This window comes from Halteromyces radiatus (genome assembly GCF_025201355.1).
Source record: "Halteromyces radiatus strain CBS 162.75 chromosome Unknown BX664scaffold_1, whole genome shotgun sequence".
Classification (NCBI taxonomy): domain Eukaryota; kingdom Fungi; phylum Mucoromycota; class Mucoromycetes; order Mucorales; family Cunninghamellaceae; genus Halteromyces; species Halteromyces radiatus.
Genome location: NW_026251687.1, coordinates 559,235 through 576,830, shown reverse-complemented (window position 1 = coordinate 576,830; position 17,596 = coordinate 559,235). Strand labels below are relative to the sequence as shown.

General features: G+C 33.9%; 7 protein-coding genes across 7 annotated transcripts; 5 read left to right on the top strand and 2 right to left on the bottom strand.

The window, feature by feature from the left end:
- The first annotated feature begins 60 nt into the window (after positions 1-60).
- On the top strand, positions 61-1,712 carry BX664DRAFT_319319 (uncharacterized protein). The gene has a single exon (XM_051542917.1). It carries the CDS (start codon positions 106-108, stop codon positions 1,669-1,671), a length of 1,566 nt encoding a protein of 521 aa, XP_051404249.1. The 5' UTR covers positions 61-105; the 3' UTR covers positions 1,672-1,712.
- Positions 1,713-2,573: 861 nt separating this feature from the next.
- On the top strand, positions 2,574-6,379 carry BX664DRAFT_319318 (armadillo-type protein). Its single transcript, XM_051542916.1, has 12 exons — positions 2,574-2,820; positions 2,912-2,968; positions 3,056-3,220; positions 3,300-3,652; positions 3,731-3,889; positions 3,987-4,177; positions 4,247-4,506; positions 4,658-4,785; positions 4,863-5,385; positions 5,445-5,835; positions 5,903-6,136; positions 6,212-6,379. Exons 1-12 carry the CDS (start codon positions 2,725-2,727, stop codon positions 6,289-6,291), a joined length of 2,637 nt encoding a protein of 878 aa, XP_051404248.1. The 5' UTR covers positions 2,574-2,724; the 3' UTR covers positions 6,292-6,379.
- Positions 6,380-6,953: 574 nt separating this feature from the next.
- BX664DRAFT_381355 (uncharacterized protein) lies at positions 6,954-9,284 on the top strand (the record flags this gene model as incomplete). Its single annotated transcript, XM_051548952.1, has 2 exons — positions 6,954-7,298; positions 7,415-9,284. 2 exons carry the CDS (start codon positions 6,954-6,956, stop codon positions 9,209-9,211), a joined length of 2,142 nt encoding a protein of 713 aa, XP_051404247.1. The 3' UTR covers positions 9,212-9,284.
- Positions 9,285-9,936: 652 nt separating this feature from the next.
- On the top strand, positions 9,937-11,959 carry BX664DRAFT_319314 (Serine/threonine protein phosphatase Z). The gene is made up of 6 exons (XM_051542915.1): positions 9,937-10,406; positions 10,512-10,553; positions 10,677-10,881; positions 10,942-11,074; positions 11,154-11,705; positions 11,796-11,959. The coding sequence occupies exons 1-6, from the start codon at positions 9,984-9,986 to the stop codon at positions 11,818-11,820; spliced, it is 1,380 nt and encodes a 459-aa protein (XP_051404246.1). The 5' UTR covers positions 9,937-9,983; the 3' UTR covers positions 11,821-11,959.
- Positions 11,960-12,037: 78 nt separating this feature from the next.
- Positions 12,038-13,499, bottom strand: BX664DRAFT_319310 (uncharacterized protein). Its single transcript, XM_051542914.1, has 8 exons — positions 13,383-13,499; positions 13,247-13,308; positions 12,989-13,168; positions 12,807-12,914; positions 12,568-12,751; positions 12,412-12,467; positions 12,190-12,321; positions 12,038-12,077 (listed from the first exon to the last, which is right to left on the bottom strand). The coding sequence occupies exons 1-8, from the start codon at positions 13,480-13,482 to the stop codon at positions 12,045-12,047; spliced, it is 855 nt and encodes a 284-aa protein (XP_051404245.1). The 5' UTR covers positions 13,483-13,499; the 3' UTR covers positions 12,038-12,044.
- A 129-nt stretch (positions 13,500-13,628) lies between these two features.
- BX664DRAFT_271406 (40S ribosomal protein S4-A) lies at positions 13,629-14,853 on the bottom strand. Its single transcript, XM_051541144.1, has 3 exons — positions 14,712-14,853; positions 14,284-14,542; positions 13,629-14,219 (listed from the first exon to the last, which is right to left on the bottom strand). The coding sequence occupies exons 1-3, from the start codon at positions 14,712-14,714 to the stop codon at positions 13,690-13,692; spliced, it is 792 nt and encodes a 263-aa protein (XP_051404244.1). The 5' UTR covers positions 14,715-14,853; the 3' UTR covers positions 13,629-13,689.
- Positions 14,854-15,052: 199 nt separating this feature from the next.
- BX664DRAFT_288278 (uncharacterized protein) lies at positions 15,053-17,221 on the top strand. Its single transcript, XM_051541788.1, has 4 exons — positions 15,053-15,301; positions 15,369-16,717; positions 16,806-16,921; positions 16,991-17,221. Exons 1-4 carry the CDS (start codon positions 15,209-15,211, stop codon positions 17,167-17,169), a joined length of 1,737 nt encoding a protein of 578 aa, XP_051404243.1. The 5' UTR covers positions 15,053-15,208; the 3' UTR covers positions 17,170-17,221.
- Positions 17,222-17,596: the final 375 nt, after the last annotated feature.

Below are 17,596 nucleotides of genomic sequence, written 5' to 3'. Positions count from 1 at the left end.
CTTCCCTTTTTTTTTTTTTTTTACCTTTCATTTCTTTCCCTTTTTTTTTTTTTTTTTTTTTTTTTTTTTTGTAATTCAAATAATACGGATACTTATATTGTCATCATGAGTAGCGTACAAGCTGTTATCGCTGCATTAAATCAACAAAGTGCTATAAACAATTGTCCACAACCAACAAGTCGATTATCAAGATCTAGACCCGATATCTCCTCCATTAAAAACAAATTCGAATCGACTTCAACACCAAAAAGATCAAGCAATATCGAAAAATCTATCATCAAGGAAAGAACTAGTAGTTTAAATAGAGTATCATTACCTCCATCACCATTATCATCATCAGCATCACCATATCGATCAGAACGATCTCCACTTTCTAATGGACGTTACTCTCGCACGGATGTATCTACTGGTGTTAAAAACGATAGCAAAATAGAATCATTGAAGAAACAACTGGAACAAGTGACACTAGAACGGGATACATTAAAGCGACAAATTTCGGATGAAAAATTGACTTCAACATTGACGCCACCAATTACCCCCTTTTGGTTTGACATGGATGATCATAATGAAGACAAGCAATATCAGGAAGATTATGATGATATGATGATCGATTATCATCATCAGTTTTTTGTCAAGATGCAAGAACAACAACAAGTCAAATCTCTTCAGAGTCAATTAGCAGCCTGTGAAATCGGTACTCATTGGATGATCAATAAGTATTTGGGTGAATTGGAACAAGAACGACTTTATACAAAATCATTAAATGCCATTGTCAAAAATCAAGAGGAATTGATCAACGCCGTAGAAATCAGTACCAGTCGACCATCCTCAATCATGTCTACTTCTTATCATCAACAACAACAAACGTTTTTGTTACAATCACAAGTGGAAATACAACGTATGGAATTGGAAGACAAACAAGAAATGTTGAATATAATGGCGGATGAAAGGGAAATCATGCTTAAAAAAATTAATCAACTTACACAACAGCTTCAATCCGATTCAGTAATCACACAACAACAACAACAAATGGAAAGCGGAAGTCGACGACAGAGAAATCATCCACGAACAGTATCATCATCATCATCTTGCTCAACTTCATCTTATGAGACAACAATTTCCTCTTCAACATTATCAATATCTGATTGGGTCCAACTTCACGATAGGCAACATCAATCTACTCCTTTGTCGATCTCCCTCACAAAATCTTCTCCTTCTTCACGACCCTATTCCCCTCCTCAGACTCCGCCTCCAAAGGAGAGATTGCCACCATTACCAACATCAGGATCAATATTATCATCAACATCATCCTTCTCAACAATAGCATCAGTAGCAACGACAACATCATCCCCTCGATCCACATTTATATTGGCCCCTTCTTCTCCTATGCCTCCTTCAACTCCATCCTCTCTGGCACTGTCATCTTCAGCATCCTCAATAAACTCGCAATCATCACTATCATCATTATCATCATCCAGCAGTGGCGATATACATGGATTACTTGCTCACCAAAAATCTTTACAGGATGTTCGCACGTTAAATGATCATCACTACCAACATTATCAACATCATCATGGCTACACTTCTGGCGACCCCTCGTTTTATTCTGATAAACGAGTTATTCGACAAAAATCATTTTGGAAAGGGTGGAAACAACGGTTATCAAATTAGGGGTTTAAACATCATCATGCTGGTTCATGAAGTAGTTTAGTTTAGTATACTTTAGTTTAGTTTATTTATATACTTTTTTTTTTTTTTTTTTTTTTTTTTTTTTGTAAATTATCATCAACGTTATATTAGTCAAAGTTAGATATTTGTATTATTTCCCATCCAATAAAAGTTATTTATATAGTATACGACCGTCTTTCCTTATCCTGAATAATAAAAATCTCATTATCAGTCATACGATTATTAACCCTCCCCTCTTCTTAATTTGCTTCCTCCCCCCAACAACAAAAATTGTTTTAAAATTGTAGTCAGGGTACTTTTCTCCGGGAATAGATCTATATGTCCAAAATGGGAACTCTTCTTTTTTTTTTTTTTTGCATGGTTGCAATTTAGGGAAATAAGGTTCTGAAAGGAGTAATTGATATGATTCTTGCGATGAATCAAGGATATTGCTTGACTATATGATAATTTATATAGTGGTTTGTGTGATGATCTCTATAATGATTCCTATCGTAACATGATCTTTTTTAATGTCTTTGATAATGACTTTTATTATGAGAAGCAATGATGATGATCTTTTTCCTTTATTACCATAATCATTATCACCATATTATGACTATCATTAGCGTTATCATTACATGTCATCATCATCATCATCATTTATCATTCATTATTATTATCGTAAGGTTTTATACTAATTTACTCTTTTCTTGATTGTTCCTCTCTTGTCAAATTTCATCAAGCTTTGAAGTCCCGGTCAATTGCATGCCGTCCTATGAATACCAAAAAAAAAGGGCTTCATGATGTCGATGTCACCAGTCACTGGGTCGCCGTCCCGCTCGCTGTCTGAATATTATTGGGAAAAGGAGTACGCGCAATAACTTAGTACGCGCAATAGCTTTGGACTTATTTTTTTTTTTTGACCTCTTCTTTTTTTATTTATTTTCTTTTCTTCTTTCGTTGCTTTTTGTTTGTGAACTTGGACGTTACCTTTATTTATATCAACAATTTTTTTTTTGTGTTATCATCTTCTTTACAAGTTATATATATTAAACAATGGCCGAACAACAAAAGGACACTCCTTCTGATAATATTGAAAAGAAACCTACTGATGACAAGACCAAAGACAAGAAGGACCAGGAAGAAGAATTGGTAAAAATAACCAACAATCAATACAGCAAACAGTGTGCGAAATATATAGTAATGTAAACTAACTTTTATTGATTTTTTTTTCATTTTGTAGTCTGAGGAAGATCAACAATTGAAAAGTGAATTGGAATTGCTTGTAGATAGAATAGAAGTAAGTATTAAAGTTTGGATAGACAATACAATAGATATATGAGATAAGTTTCGATTGATCCATAACTCTTTTTTTTTTTTGCCTTAGGGGGATCAAATTGATCTTCATCGTCCTGCTTTGGAACAACTTCGTACTTTGATTCGAACATCTACTAGCTCGATGACTTCGGTACCAAAACCACTCAAGTTCCTCAGTTCTCATTATGAAACTCTGAAAAAAGTTTTTGACTCTTGGCCTTCCTCTGACAGCAAGGTAATATTATATATAAATAGAAAGGATAAAATGAAGAGGGAATATATATATCTAATATTCGTTTATTATTTTACTTTAGAATCTCTTTTCCGATATCCTTTCAGTATTATCTATGACTTATGCCGAAGAAGGTGAAAGAGCTTGTTTACAATATCGTTTACATGGAACAGCTGAAGAAGATTTTGGATCATGGGGTCACGAATATGTCCGTCATTTAGCTGGGGAAATCATGCAAGAATATGAAGCTCGTAATACAGTAGAACAATCTACAAACGATCTTTTGGAATTGGCCTTGAAACTTGTACCTTTCTTTTTGAAGCACAACGGTGAAGCAGACGCTGTAGATTTACTTCTTGAACTCGAAGCCATTGATCAATTACCTCGTTTTGTCGACAAGGATACTTATGAACGAGTTTGTTTATACATGGTTGGGTAAGTATTTAAACAATTTTTTTTTTTTTTTTTTTTACAATCGTTGATCATTTATTTATTTTTTTTTTGTTTCTATAGTTGTGTCAATTTATTAGCACCTCCTGATGATGTATCCTTCATTCGAACTGTTCGTACCATTTATCGTCAACAAGAAAAGTATGCTCAAGCATTGAATTTGTCTATTCGTATGGGCGATCAAGATGCTATTAAGGAAGATTTTGAATGTTGTCCTGATCCGTAAGTTCAATAATAATAATAATAATAACAACAAAAAAAAAAAAGACATTGAATAGGTAATAACTTTTATAAAATATACCTATTTTTTTTTTTTTAGTCTTCTCAAGAAACAAATGGCTTTCCAATTGGCACGTCAGCAGATCCAAATTGAAACTGATGATGTGGAATTGAGCGAATGTTTGAACAATACTCATCTATCTCGATACTTTATATCTCTTGCACGTGAATTGGATGTATTGGAACCAAAAACACCAGAAGACATTTACAAAAGTCATCTCGAAAATCATCGTAAGTAGCATAAAATAATTATATTATATATATCTCATTCTTTATAATAATATTTCCGTATTCGTATAGGCACATCATTTAGCACCAACGTCGATTCGGCACGCAACAATTTGGCTTCTACTTTTGTCAATGCATTTGTGAACGCGGCTTTCGGAAAGGACAAGTTAATGATTACCGATGAAGAAAACTCATCTTCATGGATTTACAAAACAAAGGATCATGGTATGACTAGTGCTACTGCTTCTTTGGGTATGATTTCTCTTTGGGATATTGAAGTGGGTCTTACATTGATCGACAAGTATATGTATTCAAATGATGACAATATCAAGGTAAAAAAAAAAAAAAAAAAAAAAAAAAAAAAAAAAAAAAAAAAAAAAAAAAAAAAAAAAAAAAAAAAAAAAAAGAAAGAAATAAGAATATGATGTAATCTTGAAATAGATTTGGAAAAATACTGAATATTATATATATATATTTATTTAGGCTGGTGCTTTACTGGCAATTGGTATTTTAAATACTGGTGTACGTGAAGAATCCGATCCTGCTTTGGCCTTATTATCTGAATCTATTGAAAGTGGAAATGTTCATGTTCGACATGCTGCTATCTTTGGGTAACTAAAAAGAAAAAAAAAAAAGGAAGAATAGTGATTTGGGACTGATATTCTAATTTTTTTTTCTTTGATAATAGTCTTGGACTTGCTTATGCTGGATCAGCTCGTGAAGAAGTAGCAGAATTGTTATTACCTATTGTTAGTGATACTGGATTATCTATGGAATTATCATCTGTAGCTGCTTTGGCCTTAGGTATGGTATTTGTTGGTACTTGTCATGGTGATATTACTAGCACGATTTTACAAACTATGATGGAACGTGAAGATAAATATCTGAAAGAAACTTGGTCTCGTTTCATGGCACTTGGTCTTGGTTTATTATTCCTTGGAAAGCAAGATGCTTCTGATGCTACTTTGGAAACTCTCAAAACGATTGAACATCCTCTTGGCAAGCAAGCTGAAGTATTAGTAGAAGTTCTTTCATATGCTGGTACTGGCAATGTACTCAAGGTACAAAAGATGCTACATATCTGCAATGATCATCTGGATAAGGAAAAAGAAGATGATACTCATCAAGCATTTGCAACTATTGGTGTGGCATTGATCGCTATGGGTGAAGATGTTGGTACTGAAATGTCTTTGCGTACATTCAATCATTTGGTAAGTTTGTGAAGAAACGATAATATTTAAATTCTAATCTTTATTTTTTTTTTTTATAGATGCATTATGGTGAACCTTCTATTCGTAAGGCAGTTCCTTTGGCTCTTGGTTTATTATGTGCTTCAAATCCTATGGTGTCAGTATTGGATACACTCAGCAAATATTCTCATGATAATGATACAGAAGTAGCAATCAGTGCCATCTTTGCCATGGGGTTAGTGGGTGCTGGTACTAACAATGCTCGACTTGCTCAAATGTTACGTCAATTAGCCAGTTATTATCACAAGGAACCTTCTAGCCTTTTTATGGTGCGTATCGCTCAAGGTTTATTACACATGGCCAAGGGTACAATGACATTGAATCCATTCCATTCTGATCGACAAATCATGTCTCCTGTGGCTTTGGCAGGATTAATGACAAGTATTATCACATTCACTGACCATAAACCATGTAAGTTTTTTTTTTTTTTCTGGAAATTGGGAAGATCATGCATTTATTGACTCATTTATATATATAGTTATCTTTGGAAAATGGCATTATCTTTTGTATTCTTTGGTGACAGCGATGTATCCTCGATTCTTAATTACATTTGATGGTGAATTGAATAATTTACCAGTGACCGTTCGTGTAGGTCAAGCAGTGGACGTGGTGGGACAAGCTGGTCGACCAAAGACAATCACTGGTTTCCAAACTCATTCTACACCTGTACTATTGGCTCATTCTGAGCGTGCCGAATTGGCTACTGAAGAATGTAAGTAAAAAAATAGATATAGAATTAAAAAGTTGGGAGTGGTTTACTGACAACTGTTTTTATACTTCATAATAGTCATCTCATTGGCACCTATTTTGGAAGGCATTGTACTTTTGAAAAAGAATGCTGATTATATGGAAGAAGACACGGAATAGTAGATTATTTTGATTATTTGAATATTTCTCGACTTTTGATTATATAAAAATAATAAAAATAAAAAAAAAAGACTTTTATATGAACATCATTGTGTACATCATCATCAATGCAATTGTAATTTCTTTTTTTTTTTTAGTCGGAAATGAAAATGATGTGACTTAAAAATTTACTTTTTTTTTGCTATCATTTCTTTTTTCTGACAAAAAAAGTGCCACTCTTTCCTGCTTTTTTTTTTTTTTTTTTTTTTTTTTTGTCATATATTTATCTATCTATTTATTTCAAAGGCGTTTCCTATATTACATTATACAGGATAGTCTTTTTTTGACTTGTTCAGTGTAGTACTCATTATCAAACTACAATTATTGTACATGATATCTCCTTTGAACTTGTCTTTTACTTAACTCTTTCCCCCCCTTTTTTTTTTCTTTTCTTCTTTTACTTCTTTCGTGTTCATAATACAACTTTATTTTATTTTTTTTTCTTCATTTGATCTTACCTTCTCTCCCATACTCTTCTTTTATACACACACACACACACACACATATATATATATATATATATATATATATATATATCAACATATTTTTTTTTCGAGTCTCTTCATTATTTTTACTCTTGTGTCATTTAACTTTATTCCAATTACACCTTCAAAAGACTCCATATGCGCACACGGACGTTACACCTTACGACATTCCTTGTCCTTTTCCCTTTAACATTTGCAGTGGTCTTATGGATAGCACTTGTTATTTCTCGGTTGGTATGTCCCTTGGATACTACATTGAAAGTCAAGGATAATATTGGATCTTGGACTTCTACTGCGGATGAATATTCTTCTATGGGTATCCCTTATTCGACACAACCTCTTGACCATTCACACCATAGTTCTTCAACTCATACATCAATATTGGAATATCTTTGTCAGCATACGTTTTACTTTATTACAATGGTGTTCTTTTTTTCCCTGGCTATATGTATTTCCATAATGGCAAGCCGATCTTTTGACAAGGTACTTGAAAACTTTATTCTCAGCAAACTAAAAAAAAAAAAAAAAAAAGAATAAAAATGGGGAAAATTTTAGAATAGGATGACTAACGTGCGTTTTTTTTTTTTTTTTTGGAATAGATACCCTATGGCTACTTTGATCACTATACCTGGAAACAATCAAAGGACTTCAACGATGATAAAACAGACGTGCCATCACAACCTACACCAACATCAACATTATCATCATCACCAACTTTGTCTTCATCACCCATATCACCTAGAGATTATCAACAAGAACGACATTCTTTATCTTGTCCTGTTATTGAAAAAACAACTGATACTGCAGATGAATCACCTGTGATACCAGCTCTACTGCCCACAATACCGACTACTATTGAAAAGTGTTCAATAGATGGTTTCTCTTCATCAAAAAAGACACATTCAAATGCAACAGCAGTGGACAAGCGAAGGAAGAAACGACCCAAGCAATCGAAAAAGAAAGAACGTGGAAATAAGCGACATTCAACATTGGAAAAGAACGAAGAGGAAACAACTGTCAAAAGTGAATCATCTTCAATGACAACAGCAGGAGAATCTATCACAAGTCAGCAGGCGGCGATCATTGTACCACCATCTGCGGACATTCATCATACCTTACCACCAGCCTCATCAATGACAACCACTACAATCAAACCATCATCCACAAATGTTACACAAACCCAACCTTCTCATAGAGCATCGAGCATGATGACTACGGCAATAGATTCATCTCCTCCTTCACCTCCATCACCAACAAAACCTGTAGTGTCCAAACCAAAAATCACAACAAAGCAAACAAATATATCAACATCGACAACATCCAACTATGTAAAAGGTCCTACAACACCGCCATCAGCTACATCTCCTACATCTCCTACTCCTATGGTGACTAAGATCATATCGAATCGGAAAGATACGTCAACCTCTGTTGCTACGCCACCATCCACAGTGACATATGCTTCAACCATACCTACAACTCCAAATGTATTCAATGGAAATACTCGGCAAAGTTGGTATTCACCTTTCAACACTGGAATTGAGTTTGATATAATATCAAGATCGCCACCTTCACCTGCACATACCTGTGTCTCAACGTCATCGACTTCTTCTCCTCCTTTATCTTCTTCGTCTTTGAACTGCAATGATTATCGTTTATTCACGGATTCCACATCATCACGACCTACTACGACAGCATATCATCATCAATTACAACAACAGTCTCATCATCAAACAACTCATTTACCATCTGTTCAACATCATCATCAACAAGAACAACAACAACAACAACAACAACAACAACAACAACAACAACAACAACAACAACAACAACAACAACAACAACAACAACAACAACAACAACAACAACAACAACAACAACATCATCATCATCATACTTATCATATTCAACAATCACAGCAACATTATCAACCTCATCTTCAAAATTATCAACAATCACATATAGCAAAAGGCAGCACGTATGATCAAATTGTATATGGAATGGGATCTTCGGCAACAATACCATCACACTTTCATGAATCATCATCAGGTATAATTCGATTACCACGTACAACAACAACAACAACAACAGCTCGTTTACCATCTCCACCCATGCCATCATCACCTGTGATTGCACCACCTATTATCTCAACTACAACTCCAACTGGAGCCGCTACTTTTCCTTTTTCCATATGGTATCCATGGAGACCAAGAACGGAAGTATCTCAGCTTCAAGTATCAGGTAGTCAAGATGATAGGGCGCGTCAAGATCAAGATGAAACAACATTCTATGAACAACCCTCCGCTTCTTCCTTCTCTTTATTTGATCGAAAGATATCCTTTCAAGCAACTGGAGGTCGAACTTCGCAACAGCAAAATCATCATCATCATCAAGTATAATTTAGATCTAGTCATTATAGTTTATACTTGTGTATTCCCCTCTCTCTCTCTTTTTTTTTTTTTTTATGTTATCTAATTTAGCTATTTGAAAAAATAAAAAACGATAGGCAGGAACTGAAAAGAAATGGTTCACCTTCTATTTATTTATTTATTTATTTATTTATACTTTTTCGTGTTTATTTTTTATTTGAGTACTCCGGTTACTATAAACTTTTTCTTACAATTCCCTTTTTTTTTTTTTCAAGGATCGTATGGGCATGTTGAATCAATGAAGACATTATTTGTTCGTAACAAGTAGGTTTGTGGATATGCAGGCATACAGTTGGAGAACAAAAGCACTCAATTGCATGAATGGTTTCACACTCCGTTGGTCATGTATGGAATATGTGACAAAAAAAAAAAAAAGGTTATTCTTATATCCGAAGGAGGAAGTATTTTAATGAAATTAAAGTGTGATATTTCTTTTTTATAGTCTATTTTTATTTTGGAATCTTTAATAACTAAAATAGTCGGTGATTCAACAATTTCTGATTTTTTTTTTTTTGTGGAGGAGCTTACGTTTGTTTTTTTGTGAATCTATTTTTTTTGACTAAGGCTTGACCAAATTAGGAAGTGGTACCAATGGACAAAAGGGGCCAAGACTTTTTTTTTCCCTATTATCAAAAAAAAAAGACTCACTTCAGTCTTTTCTTTTCTTTTTTTTTCTTTTCTTTTTTTTTTTCTTTTTTTTTTTTTCCTTTGTTTTTTCTTTTCTACTTCTTTACTTTCTCTTATGGGGAACCAACCTTCCAAACGTAAACGCGCCCTGGTTAAACGACAAGCAGAAACAAGTCGTGGGATGTTACCTACTGACCAGTACAATCAAACACATCCTCCTACAGAATATCAACAATACCAGCATAATCCTTATACTTCAACAAATAATCAATCCTCTACAGATACTTATAATAATCAGTCTTATGATTATTATGAAAAATACAATAACAACGATCATCAATCTACTGTTCATTCTCAAAATCAACTTACAGCCACTTCATTGAAATCACTGGGTGATAAACCATTAGATTTGGATGCTTGTATAGCTCGTTTGATTCAAGTTGGTCAAACAAATACGTTTACTAGACAAGTATGCTTGAAACAATCGGAAATCGTGTCTATTTGCCATCGTGCCCAAGAACTCTTTTTAGCTCAACCTGTAAGTTACAAAAAAAATAGTGGTATAGGGGGGGGAGATAGTGATACAAAAAAAAATATGATGATTTCTTTTAATGATGATTAACTTTTTAATTTTGAATTCTAGACCCTAATTGAATTAAGTCCCAATGTCAAGATAGTAGGCGATGTGTGTATGCTTTTTTATTTTATTTTATTTTGTTGTTATTATTATGAATTTTATATTTCTTTCTTTTTTTTTACTCACGCTTTTTTATTATTATTATCCTTTTTTTTTTTTGATTTACATTAGGTTCATGGACAATATACGGATTTGGTGCGGCTCTTCAACATGGGTGGATATCCTCCTAATGCAAATTATTTATTTCTGGGTGATTATGTTGATCGAGGAAAACAAAGTTTAGAAACCATCTTGTTACTGTTATGTTACAAGCTCAAATATCCAGCCAATTTCTTTTTGTTAAGGGGAAATCATGAAACCGATAATGTATCTCGAGGTAAGGAGGAACCATCGGGAAAATTGATCTTTTGCTGACTGACCTTCCCTCCTTTTTTAGTGTATGGCTTTTATGATGAATGTAAACGAAGAACAAATATCAAAATGTGGAAAACTTTTGTGGATGTTTTCAATACAATGCCAATTGCTGCACTAGTTGCTGGGAAAATATTTTGTGTCCATGGTGGTTTAAGGTAATATACACATATATATATAATTGTATATATATCTAGAGCTGATTTATATATATATATATATATATATATTGGATAGTCCTTTATTGAACTCTTTAGATGAAATCAGAATGATTGAACGACCTTGTGATGTACCTGATTATGGCCTATTGAATGATTTACTCTGGTCTGACCCGTCGGAAACGGCTGTGGAATGGGAAGAGAATGAACGCGGTGTATCGTATTGTTTTGGACGAAGGATTGTGAACGAATTTCTGGCCAAACATGATTTAGATCTGGTATGTCGTGCTCATATGGTAGTAGAAGATGGATATGAATTCTTCAACGAACGAACCTTAGTTACTGTGTTTTCGGCTCCCAACTATTGTGGCGAATTCGATAATTTTGGTGCCATCATGACCGTTAACGAAGATCTGTTATGCTCATTTGAATTGCTGACACCTGCTGATCATCCTTTGGCAAAACAACATCATCCTATTCATCACAATCATCCTCCTTATCCTGCCCATGATCCTACCGATGCTTACCAACATCATCCTCCTATTGATCATCATCAACGACAATTACAATATCAGCATGACTTTGAAGAGGAACAAAGATCTTATCGCCAATCATCATCAAAACGACCAAGGTAAGGGGAGATACCAACAAAAAAAAAAAAAAAAAAGGTTAGAAGAAGCATTGTATGACGATCATTCTTTTTTTTTTTTTTTATATATAGTCCACCCATGGTAACTATGGAATGAAGGAACCCAAACATCAGCGATACCCTTACTTCTATATAGTCTTTCTACCCTGTTTTTCTTTTTTTATTCGTATTCTTCTATATGTATATCTATAGTTTATTATTATTATATCAATAAAACAATGTACATTCTGCCTTCATCAAACTAACTAACTATTTTTTTTTATTACTTTGTACTACAAGATAAACTAAAAAAAAAAAAAAAAAAAAAGGTATATGACTAAATTACATGGATACACTACAACTTTGAGGAGTTTTCTATTCAATTCAAAAATTTGATCAATTATATATCATCGTTTTTTTTTTTTTTTTTTTTTTTTTTTTTTTTTTTTTTTTTTTTTTTTTTTTTTTTACTTGTTTTCTATCTTACCACATGTCTTGCTTTAGTGATGTCTATATGTAAATCTTGATGATTAGAAGATAAATTCAATCGAAGATCCACTATATTATCCAAAGTAAGTTCATATCGTCTGGGTGTTGTAGGCACTAAATGATGACTAACCTATTTTGGTCAAGTCGTTTGTCATAGTAAAAAAAGAATGATATATAAAATTACTCATTTTTCGGTTCTCTTCAATTTCAATTTATTTACCAAGATAGTGATGTTCATTAACTTTAATTGTAGAATGGTATCTTCCAATTTCTTCACTAGTAAGATCCATGACAAAAAAAAAAAAAAAAGTAAAAAAATAAAAATAAAATAAGTGACAATGTAAAATTAAAATGGATCAAACAAAAAAAAAATTACCTTGATCCAAAGTGACATTCCAATCCGAATCCATCAAATATCCTATATCCTGGATCACAATCAACATCGGTTTATCCTTAACTTGTTGAGAAGCCAATTGTAAAGCACCATAACGATCCATGATTTGATTGATTTTAGGTACTGTGAAAGCCTTGTGACATTCGATTCGGGATAAGGACATGACCTATAAAGAGAAATAGAGATGAGCTCATCCCATCGCTTTTTTTTTTTTTTTTTACTTTTGTGTAATGTAGAATTCTTGTTTGAAAAGATCCGTTGGTATCAACATGACAGATATGAGCATCAGGGCAATGGTTCAAAAATCCTTGCATGAATTGTACCATCAACTAACAAAAATAAATAAATAAATAAATAAATATAGGTCAATCGTATCATGTACTTCATTTTTTTTTTTTGTTACCTTTTCTAATAAATGAGGATGTTCTGATAAGAGTTCGGTCATATCCCCTATACGCATACCACCACCAAGAAGACGATCTAACGGATCAAAATGACTGGAGATATAATTGACCATGATGTTGGGATGAAAACTAGATATCATCATTTCAGACACGATGTGTTGTCTTAACGCAATAAGGACCTAATAATAAACGAAGGTGTATATATATACATAGACATTAACATTATTTTCCGTTTCTATGCATCTCTTTGATTCTACCTGTAGTGGTAACCCTGTAGTACGGCTTATTTCTTCCAAGTCACTTGATAAAAAGGTCGCATCTAACATCTCAAAAAGTAAATATACATTACTTCACCTTTTTACATGCGCTTTTATTTCATAACCAGAGTTTTACCATCATCAATATTCACCTGTGCAAGTCCAGTGATAGATGTACGAAACAAATTTTGTTGTTCAGGTGTCCATTTTGAAGCAAGACTGATGAGTTTTGGCATCAAAACAAATAGAAGAGTAATCCAAAAAAAAAAAAAAAAAAAAAAAAAAAAAAAAAAGAGAGAAAGATTTAATTTCATTCATTGAAAATAGACATACAAATACCGATACCATCAGATAAAAATCAACATGAAAACAAAAAAAAAAAAAAAATGAGAGAGATAAGTTTTATTTCAAAATAGAACTAAACTGATTCCAAAAGACTAAACTTATTGGGCAGCAGCGGCAGCAGCACGTCTACGGTCACGTTCTTCAGCAATAGTCAACTTGATACCCTTACCCTTGGGGAGAGAGATCCAGGGCTTGTTACCTTGACCAATGATAAAGACGTTGGAGATACGGGTAGCGAAGGTACGATCCAAAGAATCCTTGACGTGGACAATTTCGAAACCACCAACGTGACGTTCACGGTGAACAATGGTACCAACACGACCAACGTTACGACCACCAGTAATCATAGCAACATTACCAACTTCAAACTTGACAAAGTCGAGGATCTTGTTGTTTTCAATATCGAAACGGACAGAGTCGTTGACCTTGATCAAAGGATCGGGATAACGAATGGTACGACCATCATGAGTGACAATGTAAGGAATACCCTTGGCACCAATCATAACCTTGCGAACCTTGCAGAGCTTGTACTTGGCTTCTTCATCAGTGATACGGTGGATGGCAAAGCGACCCTTGGTATCGTAGACAAGACGGAAGTTTTCACCAGTCTTTTCGATGGAGATCACATCTATTCATTACAAAAAGTAAAATGAGTTTTATAGATCTTGAACAAAAAAAAAAAAATTACTTACCCATGAAACCAGCAGGGAAGGTGGAATCAGTACGGACCTTGTTGTCAACCTTGACCAAACGTTGCATCAAGATGCTGGTAACTTCACGACCGTTAAGAGCATACTTAAGACGGTTACGGATGAAGACAATCAAAGGCAAACATTCACGAGTCTTGTGAGGACCAGAGCTAGGCTTAGGGGCATAAGAACCCAAAAGCTTGTCCAACATCCAGTGCTTGGGAGCTGCCAAACGCTTCATATGCTTCTTAGGACCACGACCCTAAAATCATCAATAAAGTACATTAATATATATATTTTTTTTCGATTCATCCATCCATCCATCCATCCATCCATTTATTCTACTCTATTGATCTATTCCATTCATCTATCTATGTAGATTGAATTCTAAATCGTATATGATGGATATAATATCTTTTTGTATGCATTACCATGTTAAACTGATATATCTAAGGTGAGATAAAAGGAAAGAACAAAAAAGGGGATGGAGCTCTCAACAAGTTAAAATACGAGGTCCAACGAATCCGAGCGGGGAATCAAACAAAGACTTCCCATCTAATTGGCTGTCACGTCCAAAAAAAAAAAAAAAAAAAAAAAAAAAACGGAGCATAGAATTCAAAATAGTGTTAGCCCAAAATCAATACATGTTCTATTTGTCATGTAAAGTGTGTATTTGGTCATAAGTACTTATTTCTAACCCTTTTATTAGTATTATTACTGTTATTATATATTATTATAATTGAGAAAGTTTAGATGATAGTAATAAGTTTTTACTCCTTTTTTGGGAACTGCAAATATTCAATATCCGTTCACACCTCAATTTTGCTTTTTCAGCCTCTTTTTTTCTTATATCCTACTTTTCTCTCTCTCAAACCTCTAATATATAATATTCGCTAACCATATACTTTGGGGAAATGTCTACGTGGAGATGGGCAAACTTCAAGACAATCAATACAATGCCTTTGGAAAGAATAAAAAACAAACCAAGACTGACTTGAATAAAGAAAAAGACTTGTTATATGTAAGACAAAAAAAAAATATAATATACCTCTTTTCTTTCATCGATTGACTTTTTTTTTTCTCTGTAGCAACAATTTTGTCCTCCTCTTGACTCATCTCTTATTGAGGCCATTTGGTTAGATACATACGATTATGCTCAATCTTTGAATATTCTGAGGGAGCTTGCAAAGGAAGCGGATGCTAGTTTGAATGCGGCAGAACTCGAGGTACAATCAAATATGGATAACTTTGAAGACCAACTTGATCTAATGACTATACATGAAACTGATTCGAACAACAATAATAAGACGTTATCATCACAAATATCAAATTCAACCACTCATTTATCCACTCCTTCTGGTACTACCTCTATTGATTCTAGTAGTTATGATACTAGTAGTCAAGATACTATGGATGATGACCTTGACTTTCTTGCTAGATGTTTCCCCAATATGGATCTTCAACAATTGAAGAATGTACTTTTATCTCAAGGTAGTGATGTAGAAAGAGCAACCGATGTTTTATTGAACAACGCGTATTTTGAATCTGATGACTATTCCAACTCGACAAGACAAGAAGACAATGACGATATATTATACCATGGCATCCAGAAAAAAAAGAAACCTGGTAGGCGTGGCAACAACAAGGAAAACAAAAAAGGCAAGCAAACTTTATGGACTTCGAGGTATATGGAACCTTTACATAACAACAACAAAAATGATGATGGCCCTACTACGATACCTTTCAACTATTGGCACCAATATGATGATACCATTGGAAAAATCTGTCAAGTATTTCCCTCATTGTCTCGCTCTAATATACATGGATGTGTTCAACGCTGCAAGGGCAATACGATTGCTTCGGTGGTGATGTTGATGACTAAGATTCCTCAGGCGCAGCCTGTCTTACATTGGCAACTGGCAACCAATTTGGATCAAGTAGAACAAGGTATGGCGGTGATACTTGTGGATAGAACAGCGGAACAAATTCGACGTATTGCCATCGGTGTGGTGATTCAATACCAAAATGATCATGATGTGAATCAAATGGTACAGCAAGGGATTGAATTCGCATTGACATATGAAAAGCAACAACAAGATCTGGCTTCAAGAATGGCGAAACTGAGTCAAACTCCCTCTACTACTACTACTACTACTATTGGTGATGATATGCCTGTGATTCCTGAATATCTATTAATGACAAATCAACAAACTTATACCGAAGATGATCCTGAACTCTGTCGTGCTATGGCTATGGATCTGATCCTGACACGCAATGAATTGTTTCAAAAAGCATCAGCAGCCTACCGTGCTGGCAAAAACAAGAAAACGGGTGAACAAGGTGTGGCATTTTTTTATTCGGATGAAGCTCGACAGTTGGATACCAAAGCAAGAGAATGGAATATGCGTGCTGCAAGAGCCTATGTCCGGAATAAAAGGTAAAAAAAAAAAAAAAAAAAAAAAAAAAAAAAAAAAAAAAAAAAAAAAAAAAAAACTGATTTATTAATTACGATAATCTCATTATAGACTGAAACAAAACGATGATCACTTGTTGGATTTACATGGATTGACAGTAAATGAAGCTCAAACTTTGGTCAAGGAAGGTCTGACGCAATGGTGGTCAAGAAGTCAAATACAGATGGGTCAGTTCACAAAGACAAGAAAGAAAAATACATGTTTAACCTTTGTTTATTTATTATTACTCTTATTAGCTCGAAGGAAGATTCAACCATTACAAATTGTTACAGGAACAGGCACACATTCCGAATACGGTCAAGCTCGTTTATTACCAAGTATTCAGAAATTACTTAGAACGGAAGGTTGGTTGTTTGATTCCCCTCATCCTGGTTGTTTTCTTGTCAAAGGCGTTGTTTCCAAGGTTACCTCTTAGATTTTTTTTTCCTTTCTTTTTGACTCAATAAAGATTAGATTTTTTTTTTTTGAATAATACTGTAATAATGTGATATGACAGATGATACCCAATTAAAAAAAAATGATATGCGGTAATGGATGATGGTGATACATCAAAAACGATGACTACTGTATTAAAAAAGCAAGAGGAGAACCATCTTACAATAATTGCCAGACGCAAATTCATATAATTATGAAAAAAAAAAAATGCTTGAAAAGTCAAGGAAGCACTTACCAAAAAAGGAAGTTGAAGATACCGAAAGACAAAGCCTGACAGGGGGAGTGGGTGAAGCCGTGGCTCAATATATGATAATAGTACAATTGTAAAATAATAATAATACCATAGTGATGTTTGTTTCTATGGTATGTTTGAACGTCAGAATGGATTTGAACCTGTTTTTAGAGTG